This window comes from Dromiciops gliroides, chromosome 3, assembly GCF_019393635.1.
Source record: "Dromiciops gliroides isolate mDroGli1 chromosome 3, mDroGli1.pri, whole genome shotgun sequence".
Taxonomy (NCBI): Eukaryota; Metazoa; Chordata; class Mammalia; order Microbiotheria; family Microbiotheriidae; genus Dromiciops; species Dromiciops gliroides.
The window spans coordinates 56,754,730-56,774,493 of record NC_057863.1 but is presented as its reverse complement, the minus strand read 5'-3'; the positions used below and the strand labels follow the sequence as shown (position 1 = coordinate 56,774,493).

Below are 19,764 nucleotides of genomic sequence, written 5' to 3'. Positions count from 1 at the left end.
AGAGATGGGGTACTTAACCCTAACAGGGTCACTATCACATAGCTAAATTCTATGGGGCCCTTCAGGATTGAGTTTTTAAATAACTTCAGGAAATGCTAAATTTCAGTTGGAGGTTAGAGAAAATAAGAACATAATTTTCTTAAGTTCATAAACCAGCTGAAGTCTATCAGTAGACTCCCTCAGGGACTCTGTTGACCCCAGGTTAAGAATCCTTGCTGCAGAGACAGGTTTTGGGAAGAAGCATGAAGAATAGGGAGAATAAATTTCCTAGTTAGAAATAGGGTGTTAGGATCCATTTAATCATTCCACAGACTTGATAAAGGAAAATTATACAGATACTTATAACAGACATGGCCTATACACAGATAACACTTCAGTAATAGCTATATTCCTCCATAGTGTAATATTTAATGTTATTTTTAATTCAAAGAGTACTTACTAGTGTTAGTATTGGCTAATGGGTTAGGTTTTCTCTGAATAGCGCGTGCAGTTCCGGTGTCCTCATTGATTTGCTGCATAGAATTAAAATCAATAGTATAAACTCGCCCTAAGGTGGACAAGCTTATCTCATCCTCACCGACCTGATGAGCTGCCTAAAAGCAAAGGAAAGAAACATCTTAAACATAAATATCAATCTAGAAGGTGCCTGAAAGAGAAACTTAAAATACACTGGTTTTCTCTATTTGAACAAAAGGAAAATAAGAGGAAATAAATTTCTTGGCAAAGAGAGGGCAGGCACCCCCAGAAAGCACAGACAAGCTTATGATTTGGGAAATGACGTGCACAGGGAATGAACTATTTAATAGGGAGGATGTAACAAAAATAAAGACAGCTAAAACAAGGACGTTGACTTCTCAGTGGCATATTACTCAAGTCTAGGTGATGGAAAGTATCATCCAAACTTCTTCCTAGATATTCAGACTAAGAGAACTATCCACAGAGACCTTAGTTTTTAATGGAGGCAACCTAAAAACAATTCAGTTTTAGAAATCTGTTTGATAGCACTGAATTTTGAGATTTAGAGGCTGAAGGAACCTCTTTCCAGATGAGGAAAATATGCTGAAACGATGAAATTTCCAAGCTTTCCTGTGCCTTTACGAAATCACTTTAACTTAGGGAACATGAAGAATTTTACAAAATTTTAACAGAAGCAGAAATTTAGCACATATCACATATTCAGAAATATTGCACTATTCTCTAAACTATTACAAGTAAAACGGATAAAGGCACATAATTAACCACCTCACTTTCAAAGCTGAGGAAACTAGAGTAAAGAGATGCCCACCGGCAGACTCTTAATAATTTAAAAATAGAATGCTTTGCCTCCAGAAATCATCTCATGTGACCATGAAGTCAGAGTTTGACAAATGACAAAAGGATCATGTGACACCAACATATTAAGTACAGACAGGAGATAAGGAAACAATGAAAATCCCCTGACCCAATACACCCATTTGAAATGCACTGAAACGACTACCTCAATTATCCGGCTATCAATCCTGTTGTAGGGATGCCAAAGGCCCCTGTCATCTCTCCACTGCCATACTGCACCATCAGTGTTTTGTGCATTTCCCTTCTTTAGCATGGTATCAACAGCAAAAATGCCTTCTTTTGGTAAACACGGCATCAATTCACTGAAAAGAACATATCAATATCATGATGATTTCCTGCATTATGAATTTATTTTAAAAGGACCACATTTTTAAAAAATCTCTAATTCCAATTAAAAAAAAAAAACTTATTAAGCAATGACTATGTGCCAGGCACTGTCAGCTGTTGGGAATATGCCCTCACAAGAGCTTACATTCAATTAGGAGAAACAACATGTACACAAATTAAGTAGATAAAATACATAAACATACACAGAGTAAATAACGAAATTAAATTGGACAGGAAGGTGCTAGCTGCGGGGGGGGGGGGGGGGGGGGGCGGCACCAGCGCACAAGAAATATCTCAAGTACCAGGTTATAGTTAAACTGACTGCTGAAGGCAACAAAGGAAGCTAAGAGGTGAGTGTCAAGAGGGAGGGTTAAGTATGGGAGTGGGTGGAAGAGATGGGGTATCATGTACAAAATGACCTGTGAGGCATGGTGAGTTGGGTGAGTGGAGCATGTAAGTCTAGCTAAGCTAATATGGAGAGTGGATGAAGAGAAAAACTGTATGAAGTATGGAAACATAGGCTGGAACCTACAATTTAATTCTCAATACAAGAGTAGTCTGTATTCGATCCTAATAACAAGAAGCCTTCTTGACTTTAGGAGGGCCCTGGTGAGATCTGTATTTGAGAACACTGCAGTGTGGTATATGAATTGGAATGGGGAGAGAATATCTCAAGAAATATATTTTGGACTTCTTATCTCGAAACTTACCATATAAGAGACGTCAGCTCATAGAGTTCTTGAGGACTTCGTGGAACAAGATCAATTTGTTCCTGGCAACTACCATTTGAGGCCCCACACAGAAGGAAGTGAAGTGTTTCTGCAATGTCTTTAAAAGTAGAACAACTGGGTTACTACACTAAGACGACTACAAACAAAAAAGCCAAAGTGACTCAACTTCTTGACTAGGATGACTTTTCCAGAAGATTACAGAGAACTTAATGAGCTACAAAACAAAGCAAGAAGTTTTGGAGGATCCTTTTCACTACATCAAGGTAAACTGAAGGCACAGGCTGTGAGATGGAACACTTTAAACATTTCTGAAATCACACGCTAATGACCATTAAAAATTATTACAACTGGGGCAGCTAGGTGGCACAGTGGATAGAGCACTGGCCCTGGATTCAGGAGGACCTGGGTTCAAATCCAGCTTCAGACCCTTGACACTTTCTAGCTGTGTGACCCTGGGCAAGTCACTTAACCCCAATTGCCTCACCAAAAAAAAAAAAATTATTACAACAACAAAGCATCAATTTCTTGACTATCCATGTTTGTTACAAGGGTTTTGATTTTCTTTTCCACTTTATGTCCTCACACTTGCCTCCCGTCAAAGGGGAAGAGATGTTAACTAACTGATTTTAAACAATTATTTTAGAAATTTAATTATCAAAATTTTCATGGAGAATTGAATTATCCAAAATTTTGCACTTCTTCCGTTCATTGCCGTAATACTCCAAATTCTGAAAAGGAAAATGCAGTAAGGTGAGGTAGGCTAGCCTTTGGAGTCAGCAATATCCAGGTGTAAGTCCCGCATGTGACACCTTCAAAAAACCGTAATTTTTCAGTGTCCTAAGTACGTCCCAGAGATTCTTCTAGGTTACAGACAAGCTGGACTTTTTTTTTATATCAGTGGATAGAATCTTCATATCATGAGTTCTCAGCACTGATAAAATCATAGATCCAGACCAAAAAAAATTTAAAACTACTGGAATTAGCAGTTATCAGTAATGAACTGCCTTACCTTAAACCAAGCTTTTAACTAAGCTTAAACTGAACTTATAAAGACCCAAGGATAAGAATGCAAAGCAGGTCTGTAAGAACTTTCGGGAACAATTTGTTTACTAGTCCTATCAATTTCTGTATCCATGGTTGACGGAAGTGAATCAGTCAGTCAACAACATGATAGTCCCCGACGATATACCAAGTGCTTTGGAGATATAACGAATGGCAGAAATGTAAGCTCCTATTCTCAAGGAGATCCTGTTCAAATGGGGGTAGACAACATGCCAAACATACACATACACACACACACACACACACACACACACACACACACACACACACACACAGAGTAAATGGGAGGTAATTTCAGAGGGAAAGTACTAAGGGTGCAGAGTAGAAGTAGATGACACCAATCCAAAGGCCTCCTGGGGGTGAGATTTAAGTGAAATGTCATGTCAGTTAAAAGATAGGAGCTGTGCAAAGCACTGAGTCAGAAGATGGAGTTTCAAATTAGAGGAACTTAAAGTAGGCTAGTGTAGCTGGATTACAGAGTTTAGGGAGGGAAATAAAGTCAATAATATAAGAAGACAGGAAAGGAAGGAAGGGGCCAGGGTGTGAAGAACTTTGAAAGATAAACAGATTTTATATTTAATCCTGGAAGTTTAGGAACAAATGGAGTTTTCATAATAGGAGGATGACATGATTAAGCCTAAGCTTTATAATGGAGGATACACTGGGGCAGCAGAGAGATTTCATAAGCAAAGGCAACTTTTCTATTAAAGGTATAGCTGAAATCAGACACTGTCCACAAGTCAACAAACTTTTCATAAAATGCCTCCTGTGATGCTAAGTGTTTGTGATACAAAGAAAAAGGCCAAACAATAAAAAGTAGCATCCAACCCCCCATCCCTAAGTAACCCTCATCCTCAAGGAGCTCACAGTCTAATGAAAGAGACATCGTATAAACAGCTATGGACAAAGCCATCGAGGTAAGCTGGAGATAATCTTAGAGAAAAGGCAGTAGAAAGGAGGCAGACGTTGTAACATAGCACTCACATTCAAACAACTGAGAAGGTTTAGGGTTCTTTTTTTCATCTTTAATAATGAAAGTAAGATTTTATAAGCTTGACTATTGTTGCTTATAAGTCTGACATGAGAAAAAAACGTGGGGGGGGGGGGTCGTTTATGCCAACTACAGCAATTTGAAGAAATTGGTTTTTTCCAAATTCAGGATACCAAGAAAAATCTAATAAAATTATCTTCAATAAATCCATTTAGACGTGTCAATGCTCATTTTTATACATTTTATTTATAACTCATCCCACAAAATTTTACTCTAATTCAAGTCCAAGTACACCAAGTACTGTGAAATATTAAAATGAAAAAGCTCAAATGAAACGGTTGGACTTGATAATAAGAGAGATCCTTTCAAGTTCTAAATCTTTTATCCAAAAATATGTGGCTCAAAGTGGGGTCATCTTGAGGGGGATTAGGGTAGGTCTTTCCTTTTTAACACTGTATTTGGAACTTTCTCTAACTCTTCATTAATATACAAGTATGAATACATTGAACATGAATGTGTATTACCTACTCTCTTAAGCATAATTACATAACATACAAAATACCAACAGAATCCCAACACAAAGCACTCTAATAACAGTGCTATTCCTTTGTCCCAAAAGAAGGCTCAGAACAATGTTTTAGTGCCTTAGTTACAGTGAGTTAGAACAGGAAACAATCTGGTACAACAAAAGCTCAGGACAATGATTTGTTCATTTTCTGTTATAATCACATTATAGAGTAAGAAAGTGAAAAAAGAACTGAGTTCTTCCTTTCCAATTTTAGATGTTATCCGTCTCTTCCCTCAAGATACTTAGGCCAACCCATTTTTTAAAATTCTCCAAAATGACGTGCAAAATGCAGGGTGTAAAAAAGTAAAGAGTAAAACATTTTAAATCATATCTCCTCTACCATAATCACAGTAAGATCCTTACCAAGCAAATCATGCCACTATATTACCCAACTATGTTGGGTTTCAGACCCTTATCCAAAATGTGACGCAAATAGTTTTTTCTCAAATTGGTTGATTTGTTTTCACAAAAAAAACTTGCAGTCCAATTACTTTTTCCCCCACACTCCAGTTATCAATCCATATCGATGAGTTCCTTCCCTATTGCCCACAAACATGTCCAAGTCTTTGTCATTACTTCTCAAACTATCGTCTTTTATCTTTCTATTTTTGTCAATAGAAATTTTTTAGAAATTTGAAATAGCTGTACAAACTCACTGCCACTACATCTTCTTTAAACCTTCAGCAATGTCCAAACTCAGTCAAGTGACAGTGTTCTCCCCAGAGGCACCAATGACCAAGTCTTTTCTCCATCCTCATTATTGTTGAAATCTACGTAGTACCTGAAAGTGTGGATCACTCTCTCCCACCCGGAGTCTCTCTCTGGTTTTTTTCCCCAACCTACAAGATTGCTTCTGAACATGCTCTGATGGTTCATGCAACATCCGTACAAGCTGTGGGTGAGGCCAAGGTGCTTGGACTTTTTCTCTTTTCTTTGCATAATCTTACTATATGACTTCACCGGCCTTCCATGGTTTAATCATTTCTATACAAATAACTTCCAAAGCACAGATCCAGCCCTAGTCTTTCTACTATCACCCCATATCTATTATACATTGTAAATGGGGTATCTCAAATTCAAATAACACCTCACTATCTTCCTCTTAAAACTTCCCCTCTCCCCAACTTCCCTATTTCTGCTGAAAGCACCACCATCTTCTTTTAGTTACCAAAGGTGGCAGCCCCCGTATCATTCTCCCTCACCAAATTTTACACACACACACACACACACACACACACACACACACACTCTCTCTCTCTCTCTCTCTCTCTCTCTCTCAATTTCCAACTCTTTTTATTTCTTCACACCATTCTGCCACTCAGTTCAGTCCACCATTCCAGTCTGGGTTCCCTTATTGGTTCTTCCTCTGTAATTGCAAAAGCTTCTTAATTGGCGTCCTCACCTTAACCTTCCTCTTCAATACATCTTCCACACAACAACCAAAGACATTTTTGTGAAACTCAGGTTTGACCATGTCACTTCCCTCTTCAGTCAACTCCAGTGTTTCTCTATTACTTTCAAGATAAGAAAAGAAACTCCTATCTTTGATATGTCAAGCTCTTCAGAGGCAGCCCCAACCCACCTCTCAAGTCTTCTATTATTATATATAATACAAACATGTCACTTTCCTTCTCCATGCCTTCTAACTGGTTATCCCTCATGTCTGGTCTGTACTTCCACTTCAGCTTCCAGAAACTCCCAGGTACCTTCAAGCCTCAGATTAAGCACTACTTTCTGAATGCCTTTCCTGGTCCCCATGAGGTGACCAGGTGTCTGTGCACCTGCTTCGTCTGTATTTTACACACACACACACACACACACACACACACATAAAGACTTACATGAACTTATGCTGAGTGAAGTGAGCGGAAAAATGCTCTCCACATGCAAAGAACGAACTATGGAATCTGAATGTAGATGAAGGCATACTATTTTCACTTTTTCATGGTTTTCCCCTTTTGTTATGATTCTTACATGGAAATATGCATAAAACGATCATACCTATATAAACTATAATAGACTTCACTATTTTGGGGAAGGGAGAGGGAGAAAAATTTGGAACTCAAAATTTTATAAAAATTAATGTTGAAAATTATCTTTACATTTAATTGGGAAAAGTTTAAAATTACTATTAAAAATAAAGTTAGGGGGCAGCTAGATGGCACAGCGTTTGGAGCACTGGCCCTGGATTCAGGAGTACCTGAGTTCAAATCCAGCCTCAGACACTTAACACTTACTAGCTGTGTGACCCTGGGCAAGTCACTTAACCCCAACTGCCTCACTTAAAAAAAAAAAAGTTAAAAGGTACCCCAAAAGGGGAATAATTAAACATAACTATTTTCTTTTTCTTCACTAACTTCCTGTAGGAGTTTGTGTTCTAGGCATCATTTAAAAATAGAGTACATTCACTACCACAAAATTTATTTTCCCATAGATTATAATCATACTGTATTACCCATTTTCAGATATTCCTCTTATAGCATTCTGAACAGTAAATCCAGGCCCAAGGCTCTGTGATATTAGAAAGCCAGCCCCCTTTTCAATCTGCCTCATTTATAAAGGTTCATCTTCATTGCGAACAAGCAGTACTCGAATTAAGAAATATTAAGGAGGGAGGGAAGGAAGGAAATAATTGTTAGAGCAACAGAAGAAAGTAAAATTATTGAATTGTAAAAGAATGAGGTCACTTCAAGATTTGGACATACTAATGTAGAGCAACTAAGCAAAGAAAGAATTACAGAGCACAACCCGAAGATGAAGTAGAAAGACTTAGCATCAGGTACTAAAATCTTCTGAAGAACATTTGGATGGATATTCTCAGTGTGTGTGTGTGTGTGTGTGTGTGTGTGTGTGTGTGTGTGTGTGTCTGTCTCTCTCTCTCTCTCACACAGACACACACACGCACACACACCCTCTATGGACTCTTTTCAATACATTTTTAGAATTAATTTTTGTTAAATATAATGTTTTAGAAAACCACTGTGGTGCAAAACCTATTTAAAGACTATTTTTGAAGATCTTGAATGTTAGGACCAAATGAAATGGACTATTCACAACATGGTTTTAAGTCTGAGGTAAATATGATGATAATAAATGAGGAATAAACATTTTTGACCCACATAAAAAACCCTATAAAGATTTTAACATTATAAGTTAATCTTTTGTTTAGTAAATCCTATAGAATATGTATTTTTTCATGAAAACTAATGGGTTAACATACTCGATTAAATCATTATATGTAAAGATGAAGACAATTTAAATATTATAGTTAATGGCAAATGCTGACGTGCAGGGAAGAACAAGTAAGTAAATTCATCTGTTTGCATTAGAATTTTCTTAATTGGGCCCCTAAGTTAAAAGAGAATTCCAGGGGGGCAGCTAGGTGGCACAGTGGATAGAGCACTGGCCCTGGAGTCAGGAGTACCTGAGTTCAAATCCGGCCTCGGACACTTAACACCTACTGGCTGTGTGACCCTGGGCAAGTCACTTAACCCCAATTGCCTCACTTAAAAAAAAAAAAAGAATTCCAATTCTATAATTCTTTGAATATCAAAACAAAGCTCAACACTTTCTTTATGGAACATCTAACAGCTTATAAGTAGAATTCCTATGAAGTCAAATGCATTTAATTTAAATACTTCAAAAAATCTGTCAGTGTGTCTGTCAATATAGGTACTCCTATAACACACAGGCCACAGACTATCCAGGAAAATGAAGAGAAACACGTTATTGTCTTTACAGCAGCAACCTAAATAGTACTGATTTTTTCCCACCCAAGTATCCAGATATGTGATGAGTATTTTCCATCAAAAAATGACCATAGTTTGCTGAACTTAAAATCAGGATCAAGTATTAATCAAACATTTAAAAATACAGTTCACGGTCAGGCTAAGCATGTGTATTTTTAATTTCATTTTATTTTCCTTTGTGATCTATTCATCTACTATATGCACATACATTTAAATGTAAGTACACACACATATACACATATGCTTGAGTAACAGGTCCCATCAGGTTGCAATCAATCCGCATTCTCCCTTTTAACTGAAGCAAAAAAATAGGAGTTACTCCAAGCAGAGGCACTTTCCAATCCATGTTCTAGTTAAAACCATATGATTCATCAAATCTCCAAGCTTTGTACTACCCTGCATCATGACTATGAAATTGCCACTTCTTGTTTTTCTAGTCCCTGTGCCTGAGACCTATTTGTTCTGCTGTTTCATTAAATTCCTTATGTACACACAGAGGGCTATAAGGATACCAGACAACAGTAGCACGCACTTAAGAGATGGAAAGGATCTTAAGGCATCTAGTCCATAGCACAGAAAACAGTAACCACAAAAACAGTTAACAGCACAACGAGGACGCTCTCTCCACAGGGCATCTAGTTCAACCTGAGGTCACAGATGGCGAGCAATTTGCAGGACTGGCATTTGAACCCAGGTCCTCTCACAACCAATCCAGCATTCTTCAAGCAACTATTACTTTCATGACACATATTTTTACTCACAACAGAGAAGACACTCTACTTTTTAAAACATAAGGCACAAAAGAAAAGTCGGCACTTACTTTGCTTCATAAGTTGAACTGCTAGAGTTGGACAGTTAGAACACATCAAGGAAAACATGCGGACCACCATAATAAACATCCCAGAGCTTAGAATTGGTGGAGTAACGACCAACAGTTGCTGAATATTGGTGAGCAAATCCTTAGAGGCAACCTGCTGAAGCAAATTCTTACAAAGAAAAGAGAAATTTTTAAAAATACCCAGTGGCTTCCTTACTTTCCATTTTCATTCAAGTTACATACTAGATAAAATACTCACCTCCTCATGTTGGAAGTTGTCCACTAGTCGTGCAAAACAAAGACAAGTGCTTTCTACTGATTTCTTGTCCTGTATTTTTTTAAAATAATAATTTGAAAAGTTATTTAATAATAGGAAATAATATTTTTATCTCTATCACTGCCCCTTCCTACCTACCACCCCCCATCTCCCCCGCAGTGGCTTCTGGGACAAGTCTATCAGTCAGTATTTATTCAAGGAACACAACAAAGTTTAAATTGAATACCCCTGCATTTTCCCCACTTTTAATTTATGCTGTGTGCACATACAACATAGGTAGCTGTCTCCCCTATTATAACATAAGGTCCTGATAAGTCAGATATATTTTGTTCAGCATATTTTTATCCCTAGACCACAGCAGATTTCCTGGCACATGATATGTGCTTCATAAAGTCTTAATATATATTCTAAAATTAAGTGACTACCTATATTCTGTTCCCTTTCATTAATAAAAAGTATAAAGCATATGCCTTAGATGAATATGTCTTCAAAAGGCAATCTTAAATGTTATATTACACAAACCTGAAATTATCAATTTGTTCACCTCGAAGCAGTATGGAAAATTTTAAATGTTTGTATGTTCAGAGTGACTAAATGTCTGGGATGCCCCAGATACATGGCTGAAATTAAAAGAAATTGATCTAGGACTAAATAGTTGAATTGCATGATTAACAAAATAAATATTTCTCTACATAAGAGAAAAGCAGGGAATGAACTTGGAGATTAAGTTAGATAGATGCTTTCTTAGATTCAAATTCACAGTCATTTTAACAATTGTTTATACATGTTCATTTACATGTGTAAAGTTAGGCATACTGACATACTTAACATAATTACTATAATACCAAGCAAGCTGCCAATTTCTATGGTCCTCAAATAGGTCATCTCTAAAGCAAGACATCATTTCTTCCTACTAAATTCAGGGCTATTATCATCACGGTTACCTGGATAAAGGGACTTCAGGTCCCAAGAGAAAGGTAGCTTATAAAGCAAATAAAATTAGTTAAAAATTCCAACAATCTCACAAAACTGAAAAAGAATCTCTTCCTAGGTAATCAACATGAACCAAGGAAGTCATAGGCATCAAAAATGACACTACATAAGTTGAAATATCATAAAAACAAGCATTTACATCCAAGCTATTTAACTTCACAAGCTGTTAGAAAACCTTGGATACAAGGTGTGGAAATTATATCCAATAAATCCATCCCCTCTTCCCTCCACAATAACAATAGTAATAAACAAACTAGCAATAACAGCTAACTAACCTTTAGGTAAGCTTACTAATGTACCAGGCCTTGTGCCAAGCCCTTTACAATTATTCTCTCATCTGATACAATGATGCTGAGAAGGTACTATTATGACACCCATTTTACAGAGAAGGAAACTGAGGCTAACAAAGTTAAGTGACTTGCCCAGGGTCATATAGCTAATAAGTATCTGAATTCAGGTCTTCCTGACTCCAAGGCTGATGGTTTATCTACTGCACCATCTGGCTATCACTAAGGCTGACTTCAAAACTAATTATTTTATAAAAAGTTTCATCCTACCATAAGTCAAATAATTTCTAGAAGCCAAACATGTCTATTTGTCTCAATGTTTAGAAATAAAAACTTGTGTTTGTTTTTGAATGGTCTTTTTCTATTCACCCTCATCTCAATTTGGTGTGCAAATCCAAAATTATGCAAAACAGGTTGACATTAAAGAATGTTAACAGCACAAATGAATATTCTTGAGTTATTTATTAAACAGAGAAAAAATACAGATGTTTTGAAATCTTTTGAAAAGTACAGAACTATAACAAAACTCTTTTTCTTTTACCTGATGGGTGAGCCTTTGGGTAAGCAAGGGGAGGGAATCTGCCACAAAGTGAAATTCATCCGGCGTGATACTCTGGCAGCAATTGGCCGCAATTGCTAGAGCATTTCTCTGGGCATTTATGCTGAAGAACTCCAGATACAGCAGGCAGTCTGCCAAACCTCCCTACAATACAGAAAGCTGTTAAAGAGTAGAAATATTCTCTATCAATAGCAACAAAGTCTTCCAATGGCAGAGTGTTCACAAATTTGTCTGTACTAAAGACAAATCAGAATTCACACAGCAGGACACTAGGGAGGGTTAACAGCCTAACTCCCAGGGAGCTGTACTCACCGCCTGCAGAATGGCTTTGCTGTGTCTACGCGATAGCATCTCCAAGGCAGTTAAAGCCTGCTCTGCCACGTCAATACATTGAATCACTTGCAGCTACAACATACAAGTTATATGACATATTGCATGGATGGACATTAATTTAGGAAGCTATAATCTTATAAGCAAACAATCATTTTTGGGGAAAAAAAATGAGTAAACAATGTTCTCCTACCCAATTCAAATTACTTGCTTCTTGCCTACTACTCTGAATAATAAAACTTACATAGTATAATACAGAATAAAATCCAGTTATATAATAGAAAATGTGAGAAATGTTTCATGTTAAGAAATGAAAACAAGTCAAGCATGATAACTTTCATACAAATTTGCCTGACAAATCTTTTCAAAGGGGACCATGTGGGGGCAGCTGGTGGTGCAGTGGATAGAGCACTGGCCCTGGATTCAGGAGGACCTGAGTTCAAATTCAGCCCCAGACACTTAACCTTTACTAGCTGTGTGACCCTAGTCAAGTCACTTAACCCCAATTGCCACACGGGGGGGAAGAAGGAGAAGAGAATCATGTAAGTATGACAGACCAGAAATATGACCTACCACAGACCAGACCAAAGTGTCCTCCCTCCACTAACCCATTTTTTGACCTTGAACAAATGATTGTGTCTCAACCTTCTCAACTTTAAAAGTATTAAATGCCAGCCCATCAACCTCAATGGGATGTTCTTTAGATACAATGAGATTTTATGTCTTTCAAGAATGGAAATGGTGTAATATTAAACAGGGCTATTACTATAAAGCGTACACCTCATGTGTGATCTCACAGAATATATCCTAAAGAGACTAAGTTAGCAGTACACTGCATAGTCAAGTATTTCTGGAAGTCAATCTGTGGGACTGAAGTAACTTATCAACAGGTGATAATCACCACTGTCTACCCGTACACAGCCCTGTCCCACCCGCTCCCACCACCTTATTTTTAATGCCGTACTGGACAGGATCAGATTTTATAGCTCTCTTGTAGCTGCTTTTCAAAAGTGAAGAATTACCTTTTCCAAAAAAACAGGAATGGCGTCCACCACCACAGCAGATGATCTGGGAAGTGCTTCCATCATGTATGTTAGGGCTCGGCAGGCATGGTTCATCTAAAAAAATTGAGATAGTTTACTCCCAGTGCATTATCTTTTAAACTGGAATTGAATTGTTTTAAAAAGAAAATCTGCACACTTACAATATCAAAATTATGCTCCATCTGCAGCAGTGTTATCTGTGAAGAAAACATTTCTTTAAGTCACTGAAATTTTATTAGAATACCTCAATACATTCTTTTCCCTCTATTTAAATAATCAAACATTGAAACTATCATGCAGTTCAAATTACAGTATATCAAAACGCTAACTTTTTAAAAACTTGGATAGGTTCTTAAAAAGTTAAGCTCTTTAATATGCAGATATATAATAGGTTGTTCCTACTGAAATACACTAAAAAAGACAAAACAAAAACACCACTATCCTCACAATTCACAACAGAGGACTAACTTTTGGGCCAAGTCATTTTGTAACATATTTACTCAGGGTAAAGAGGATCATGAGATCCTATATATACTTAAGATCTGGAAGGGAACCTCAGGATTCCAACCCCCTCATTTTACAGATGAGGAAATTGAGGCACAGAGAAATAAAATGACTTGCCCAAGGTCAGATATGTAGTCAGGGGCAGAGCCAGGATTCAAACCCAGGTCCTCTGATTCCCAATCTTGTCCTCTTTCCACAGTACCACACTGCCTCCAACTCTCACAGTGAAGCCAACACTACTGTCCTTAAGTCCACTAATCCAATTCCTTTAATTCTTGAAATCTCCAATTATATTCTAAACTCTAGGTGGACACTATGGAAAACAAAATCTCGGATTTCCTTTTAGGAACGACTAAAGGTAAGACATTATTTCCAATACTGACACAAATGTCATAAAAGAAAAGGATAATGTAAACAAAAGTCTTATATTATCCATGCTATTTTAGCCCATGTCATATCATGTATTGTGTGAATGAATAGTGTTTGTATTCTAAAAAATATGTATTGAAATAATGAATGGTTCTAAAACCTTAGAAACATTAAGTGGTAACTATAAGGACGCTATCCTGATATAAACATTCAACATTCTCAAGAATAAAATTACAAATTTGGTTGCCTTAATATTCCCTGACACTATCAACAAAATGATTAAACATACCATAAAAAAAAAAACAACAAAAATTTGAGGGGCAGCTAGGTGGCACAGTGGATAGAGCACCGGCCCTGGATTCAGGAGGACCTGAGTTCAAATCCGACCTCAGACACAACACTTACTAGCTGTGTGACCCTGGGCAAGTCACTTAACCCCAACTGCCTTACCAAAACAAACAAACAACAACAACAAAAAAAAACACACTTGAAAAATTTCAGTGTTTCCCCAATATCTCGTAATAAACTAAGAACACAGATCTACAGGAGATATCCCAAAGAGGTCAATCAGTACCACAGCTCACATGCAATTCAAGTTTACACAAGGAGACCAAATATGTTGGATTGTGAGAGGGACTGAATGCCAAGAAATAAAATAAAATTTGGACTTGGATTGGCAATGGAAAGTAACCAAAGGTTTCTCAACACTAAAGTAATATGATCAGATCTGTGCACCAGCAAGACAGTCCTAGCAGCAATGTGAATCAAACAGAAAGACCGATTAAAAGCTCACGGGCATAGCCCATACACAAGATTAATGACAGGTCATACTACAGTGATGTTAATGGGAATCACTTGAGTCAGAAACAAGAGATAAAGGTAGAATTGGCAGGGTGTGCTGAGACCTAATACAGGCAGAATTTAAAAAGCAATCCAAGTCTCCACAGAACACTGAGACATGGGAAAATGTCAGTTGCATTAAAGACAAACTGGCCCTGATGTTTCCCCTTCCAAAGCAGACACAAAATGAAAATGAGAAAGTATCACGTGACCCATTTCATAGGCTGATAGACTTAAAGTTGGAAGTGGCCCCAGAAGCTATGTAAGCCACCCAAAGCTCTTGATGTTACAGAGAGGGAAACTCAAGGCCCAGAGGTGTCAAGTCCCCTGCCCAAGGTCACACAGATAATACTTAGGTACAAGCAGCCAGCTAAACAGATCAGCTAGAGATCTCCCATGTTAGCGAGGCCAGCATGGATACAGGCACCTCATAATCAGAACACTCTTGCAAGGACAAGGGAAAGCTGGTCCATCTGTTCACTCGACATCAGCACATTTCTCCCAGTTATATTAAATGTCCTGTATACCCCACCCCCAAATAATACATTTTCCATTAAATAAACTGCCCTAGTATAAAGTCAGTGTGGCACAGAGGACAGAGTTCAAGACCTGGGTTTGAATGGCACCCCTGACACATCAGAAATCTGTGACCACAGGTAAGTCTCTCCAATCCCGAGCCTCAGCTTCCTGATCTCTTAACATTGCCTGTAGTGGCTACTTCACCCCATGGCTGTCAAGCTCCAAGAAGACAATGTAAATAATATACTTTGCAAACCTTATAATACTTATGTAAACATAGAACTATTATTCTAAGAAACAAAATGGCAATATGTAAGAGGCTTCAAAAATGAAAAGGATATGTATGGGAAAGACACAAAATCCATTTTAAAAGCCCCCCAAAATCCTATAATCCTTACCAAAGCTGGAACAACACTTTTTACTGGAAACCCTCCCAATGTCTCCTCATTTCCCATGACCAATAATTGACACATCTCAATCACTGCCTGAAGCTGCTGACTTTCATCAGTAGCTTGTAGTCCTTGTAGAAGCTGCTGGGCCTTAGAACCTATAGAAGAAAAAGAACCTTGCTTTACATTTAAGGAACCAGGATTCCTCGGTACAAAAAAGGCTTGGGTGAAAGAGCACTTGTTCCTCCTCTTTGGGTTTAGACTAAAACAAAGAAACAAACAAACCATCTCTGCACTAAGGATCAAAATATACAACTACTAAATTCAAGAAGGCCGTCTACCAACTCTATCGGTGACTACAGCACATCTCAGCACCCAAAATGGCTTTAATATGATCCAGGTGTTTCCTATGCTTTACTATTTTTCCAAATAAATTTTTAAAATTTTCTTCTTTTGTATGAAGAACATGCCAAAAAGAGAACTCTGCAGGGTTCTAGTAAATCGTAAAGGAATAACTGACTTATTAGGTTAAAAAAAAATAGAGTAAAAGGTGGCATTAGATTCAAATCTTAAGCACTTTAATTAGATTTTTGATTTAATATTTTAAGCTTATGGAACAAATAGGGGCTTCACTGTAACTCTATGTGCAGAACCTTGAATTTTCCCTGTATTGCTCCTTTGCATATGGGATTACTATGCTCTGAAAAAGAAATATTATAAAGAAAACATTTTATAGAGCTAAATATTTCTCTTTTAAGAGCACCAAAAAGTACTGTGGTGATGCCTTACAGAAATAATTTTCTATAATTCCACTTGGTTTCAAGTTACAACAAAAAGGGAAATGGCAAAGTAGTTAGAACCTAGGCAGAATGAGTTCGTTATGTAAGTATTAATCAGCAAAGGTGAGAACCTAAAAAGCACTAAAGAGTTAGTGACAAAATGAATCAGAGCACCCCTTTTTTCTTTAAATTTCACTGTAAAAAAAGGAATTGTGAGGTCACCTACTATGAAACCATCTACATTTTAGAAAGCTGTCCAATTCAAATCAAATTACAATGTACAAGGCTCGTGATATTTTGTCTCTTATCTCTTCCCTTATGTGTATGTGTATGTATATGTATATGTGTATATATTGAATATTAACCTTTCTGTGTTCTCTTTCCTTCCTTAACAATCAAGTTAAAAAGTGAAAGGCCTTGGAGGAAATTCTGGTCTGGGAGGTATAGGAGGACAGAGTGTAAGCAATGTGACAAATTCGTGTTCCAAATGAGGAAATGGAGGCATAGAGAAAATCAGTGTCTTGTCCAAGACTGCTACTTTGGCTGTGAACAGGTACACTGGGATCCTCAGATCACAGCTCTGTGCTCTCAAGTTTCAATCAAATCTCCAACACTTACCAGCTGGATGACCATGGACAAGTCACTGACTCTATAGGCTTCTATTTACTCATCTGTAAGATGAAAGTACGTGTAGAACTTCCAATATAAGACGTTTGTAAGGGTTATAAGGATCAAATAAAATAAAGTGCATTATGAAATCTTAAAGTGTCTGAATGTCAGCTGTCAGCTTCACTCTAGAATTCAAGAGGGGATCTGGACATTTTGACTGCAATTAAGCTTAAGTGATATCCCACCAAAATAGTGAAATATGCATATAGGAAAGTCCATTTATTATTGCTAACCTTTAAAAATTGTAATAATATGACACTGTGAGTTCCATATAAGATAACCCTTCAAAATAATAATATGTGACAGTTACTTTTCCTGGAGATGGCTTGGTTTTTCCTCTCATGCACATAACTTTTTGACTGAGATCACTAATATAAAACCAACTGTATATAAGAGCCTTTGGTAGCAGAAGACAGACTGGGGTAGTGAATACAGTGCTGGGTTTAGACTCACCAAGACCTAGTTTCTGATCCTGACTGACTACACAGGTGATAAAATGCTAAGATTTATATTAATACTGATTTTGTAAAGTCCTAGAAAATTGGCATGAAAGGACAGCATTATTCAATAGTCCTTTTAAAGATGGCGTTTATTTCAATAGGATGAGATTAGGTGTGTAACCATGTAAAAACAGTTTTGACTAAAGGAAAAATTTTCTTATTAAGAACTAGAAAGTGTGGGCTGCTATCCATGAGAGCTTGGACAAGTCACTCACTTTTCTGTGCCTCAGATCACTCAATCCACAAATGGGGCCAATAAGAGCTTGTGTGCTAATCACAGCCTGCAATAGAAACACAACCACCACACTTCTGCCAGCAATCAAGGAGCCCCTCTGATCAGACACACACTGCATCTAAACTGTGTGCAGGACACAACAAAGAGCCGTGGCAGTTTCTCTCAAGCGGGGAAAGGCTCTTTACCACCTGGTCTCATTTTCCAGGCCTATCCCTGCCAAGACAATGCCTGGCATCACAGGAAGACACACTGAAGGTAAGCCTTCTGCATGTTTATGAAGTCCTTATACTGGACAAGGAAATGAAATAAAGAAACATGATTAAGATACTGGGCTGGTTCTAAGGGGTAATGAAAACCTGGAAGCTTTCTTATAGATTATCTGATAATGGAGTCTGATGGCATCAGGGCTCCAAGCTCTAACTTCTTTCTATCAGGACAAAATGAAAACTAAAAACACTCCAAAAAATATAAACTCAAGGCCTGTCCTAATACCACACACACCCCTACACCCACACCCACACCCACACCCCACACACCCACCACACACACTTTATTTTACCTTAAGAATAAACAAAACTAGAAATATTTTATAGATCACTGTCACCATGCATCATTGAGGCTTAACATATTCGGGTGTTACTTCAGAAAATGAGAAACAATTCTCAATTTCTATAGATGTAATAATGTGATTGGACACTGTTTTAACAAAACAGAAGTTCTATTTTTAAGAGAGCTAAAGCTAGTATTCTATGAAAAGCATAAAATTATTTGTTTTTAAAAGTTTTTGTCTATAAGTTACAGTACAATTGAGAACACCAAACTGGAATAAACCTAGAATGTAAAATGAACCTAAGAGATTTTTACTCTCAAGTGCATATTTGAGTCTGTAGCATGCAAAAAAAAAAAATCTTTAAAACAGATTTACACAAACAGATAAAGAACTTAAAAGTTCAAATCTGTGTGTAGAAGCAAATCAAGGGGGTTAATGTGTATGTATACCAATACATAAATCAGAACATAAAACCTGTATAGATCAGTAGTTTTATCATTACACCTATCACAAATTCATCTAATATAACCCAAGATATAATCTCTAGATATACTATTAACATGGTTTTAAGATATATGTAAGTCTGAAAACAAAACATTAAATGTTAACTGTAAGAGTTAACATTCACTGGCAATAAGTGAACTGTGTTTTTGAAAACAGACTAAAGCTTATGAAGACTCACTTCCGTTCTTAATATTTACATTAAAAACTAACTGGTTGAAATAACACTAAACTAATAAGGGTTTGGAGGGGAGGACTAATTTAAAACTATGGCTTACTAGCTCCACTTCCAATTGTCCTGTGGAAAAGTTGTGACATCCGAGGACCAAGAGGGCCGAACAGGTGAGGAGGAAGACCCCTAGCCTCTAACAGAGCTAAAAAACAAAACAAAACAAAACACATACACATACACACACACACAAAAAAAAATTTTTTAAATTAATAACAAAAATTTAAAACAAAAAGAACAAAACAAAAACAAAGAGAAAAGAAAATTATGAGCTGGCTTAATGCAACTGATCATACACAAAAATTTCTAACACAATTTACTTGACGATTACTGATTTGTAAATTACAGATCCTACATTAAAACTGTCAGTGTAACCTCTATACTTTAAGATCCTTTTGCTTCTTTAATTTACCCATTTAATACTGAAACATTAAAAAAAAGACTTGTCAGTGACTCAGGATTACAAATCCTAAAATACATTTTCAAAATCAATTTGATCCCCAATTTCATTTTTGTCATGTCATTTTTTTTAAAGTGCAAGTCAGCAACATTTTAACAACTTGGAGGAGAAATCCTCAAGTGATTTTACATATATGGTGGAATTAATAGTGACA

At 37.0% G+C, this 19,764-nt stretch overlaps 1 protein-coding gene across 17 annotated transcripts in view; it reads right to left on the bottom strand.

The window, feature by feature from the left end:
* Positions 1-19,764, bottom strand: part of TRIP12 (thyroid hormone receptor interactor 12) — a 173,910-nt gene that overhangs the window by 45,880 nt on the left and 108,266 nt on the right. For 12 of the 17 annotated variants that reach the window (XR_006355722.1, XM_043996483.1, XM_043996488.1 and 9 more), the window contains 11 exons: positions 19,200-19,295; positions 15,697-15,845; positions 13,228-13,263; positions 13,046-13,141; positions 12,006-12,098; positions 11,676-11,837; positions 9,837-9,905; positions 9,581-9,746; positions 2,370-2,487; positions 1,475-1,634; positions 440-593 (listed from right to left, as the gene is read on the bottom strand). Coding sequence is in view for 16 of the 17 variants with exons in the window: in XM_043996483.1 (XP_043852418.1) it covers positions 440-593; positions 1,475-1,634; positions 2,370-2,487; positions 9,581-9,746; positions 9,837-9,905; positions 11,676-11,837; positions 12,006-12,098; positions 13,046-13,141; positions 13,228-13,263; positions 15,697-15,845; positions 19,200-19,295 (1,299 nt within the window). In the remaining variant the exon portion in view is untranslated. The remainder of the gene's footprint in view (positions 1-439; positions 594-1,474; positions 1,635-2,369; positions 2,488-9,580; positions 9,747-9,836; positions 9,906-11,675; positions 11,838-12,005; positions 12,099-13,045; positions 13,142-13,227; positions 13,264-15,696; positions 15,846-19,199; positions 19,296-19,764) is intronic. The other 5 variants (XM_043996490.1, XM_043996492.1, XM_043996495.1 and 2 more) reach the window with 2 other exon arrangements.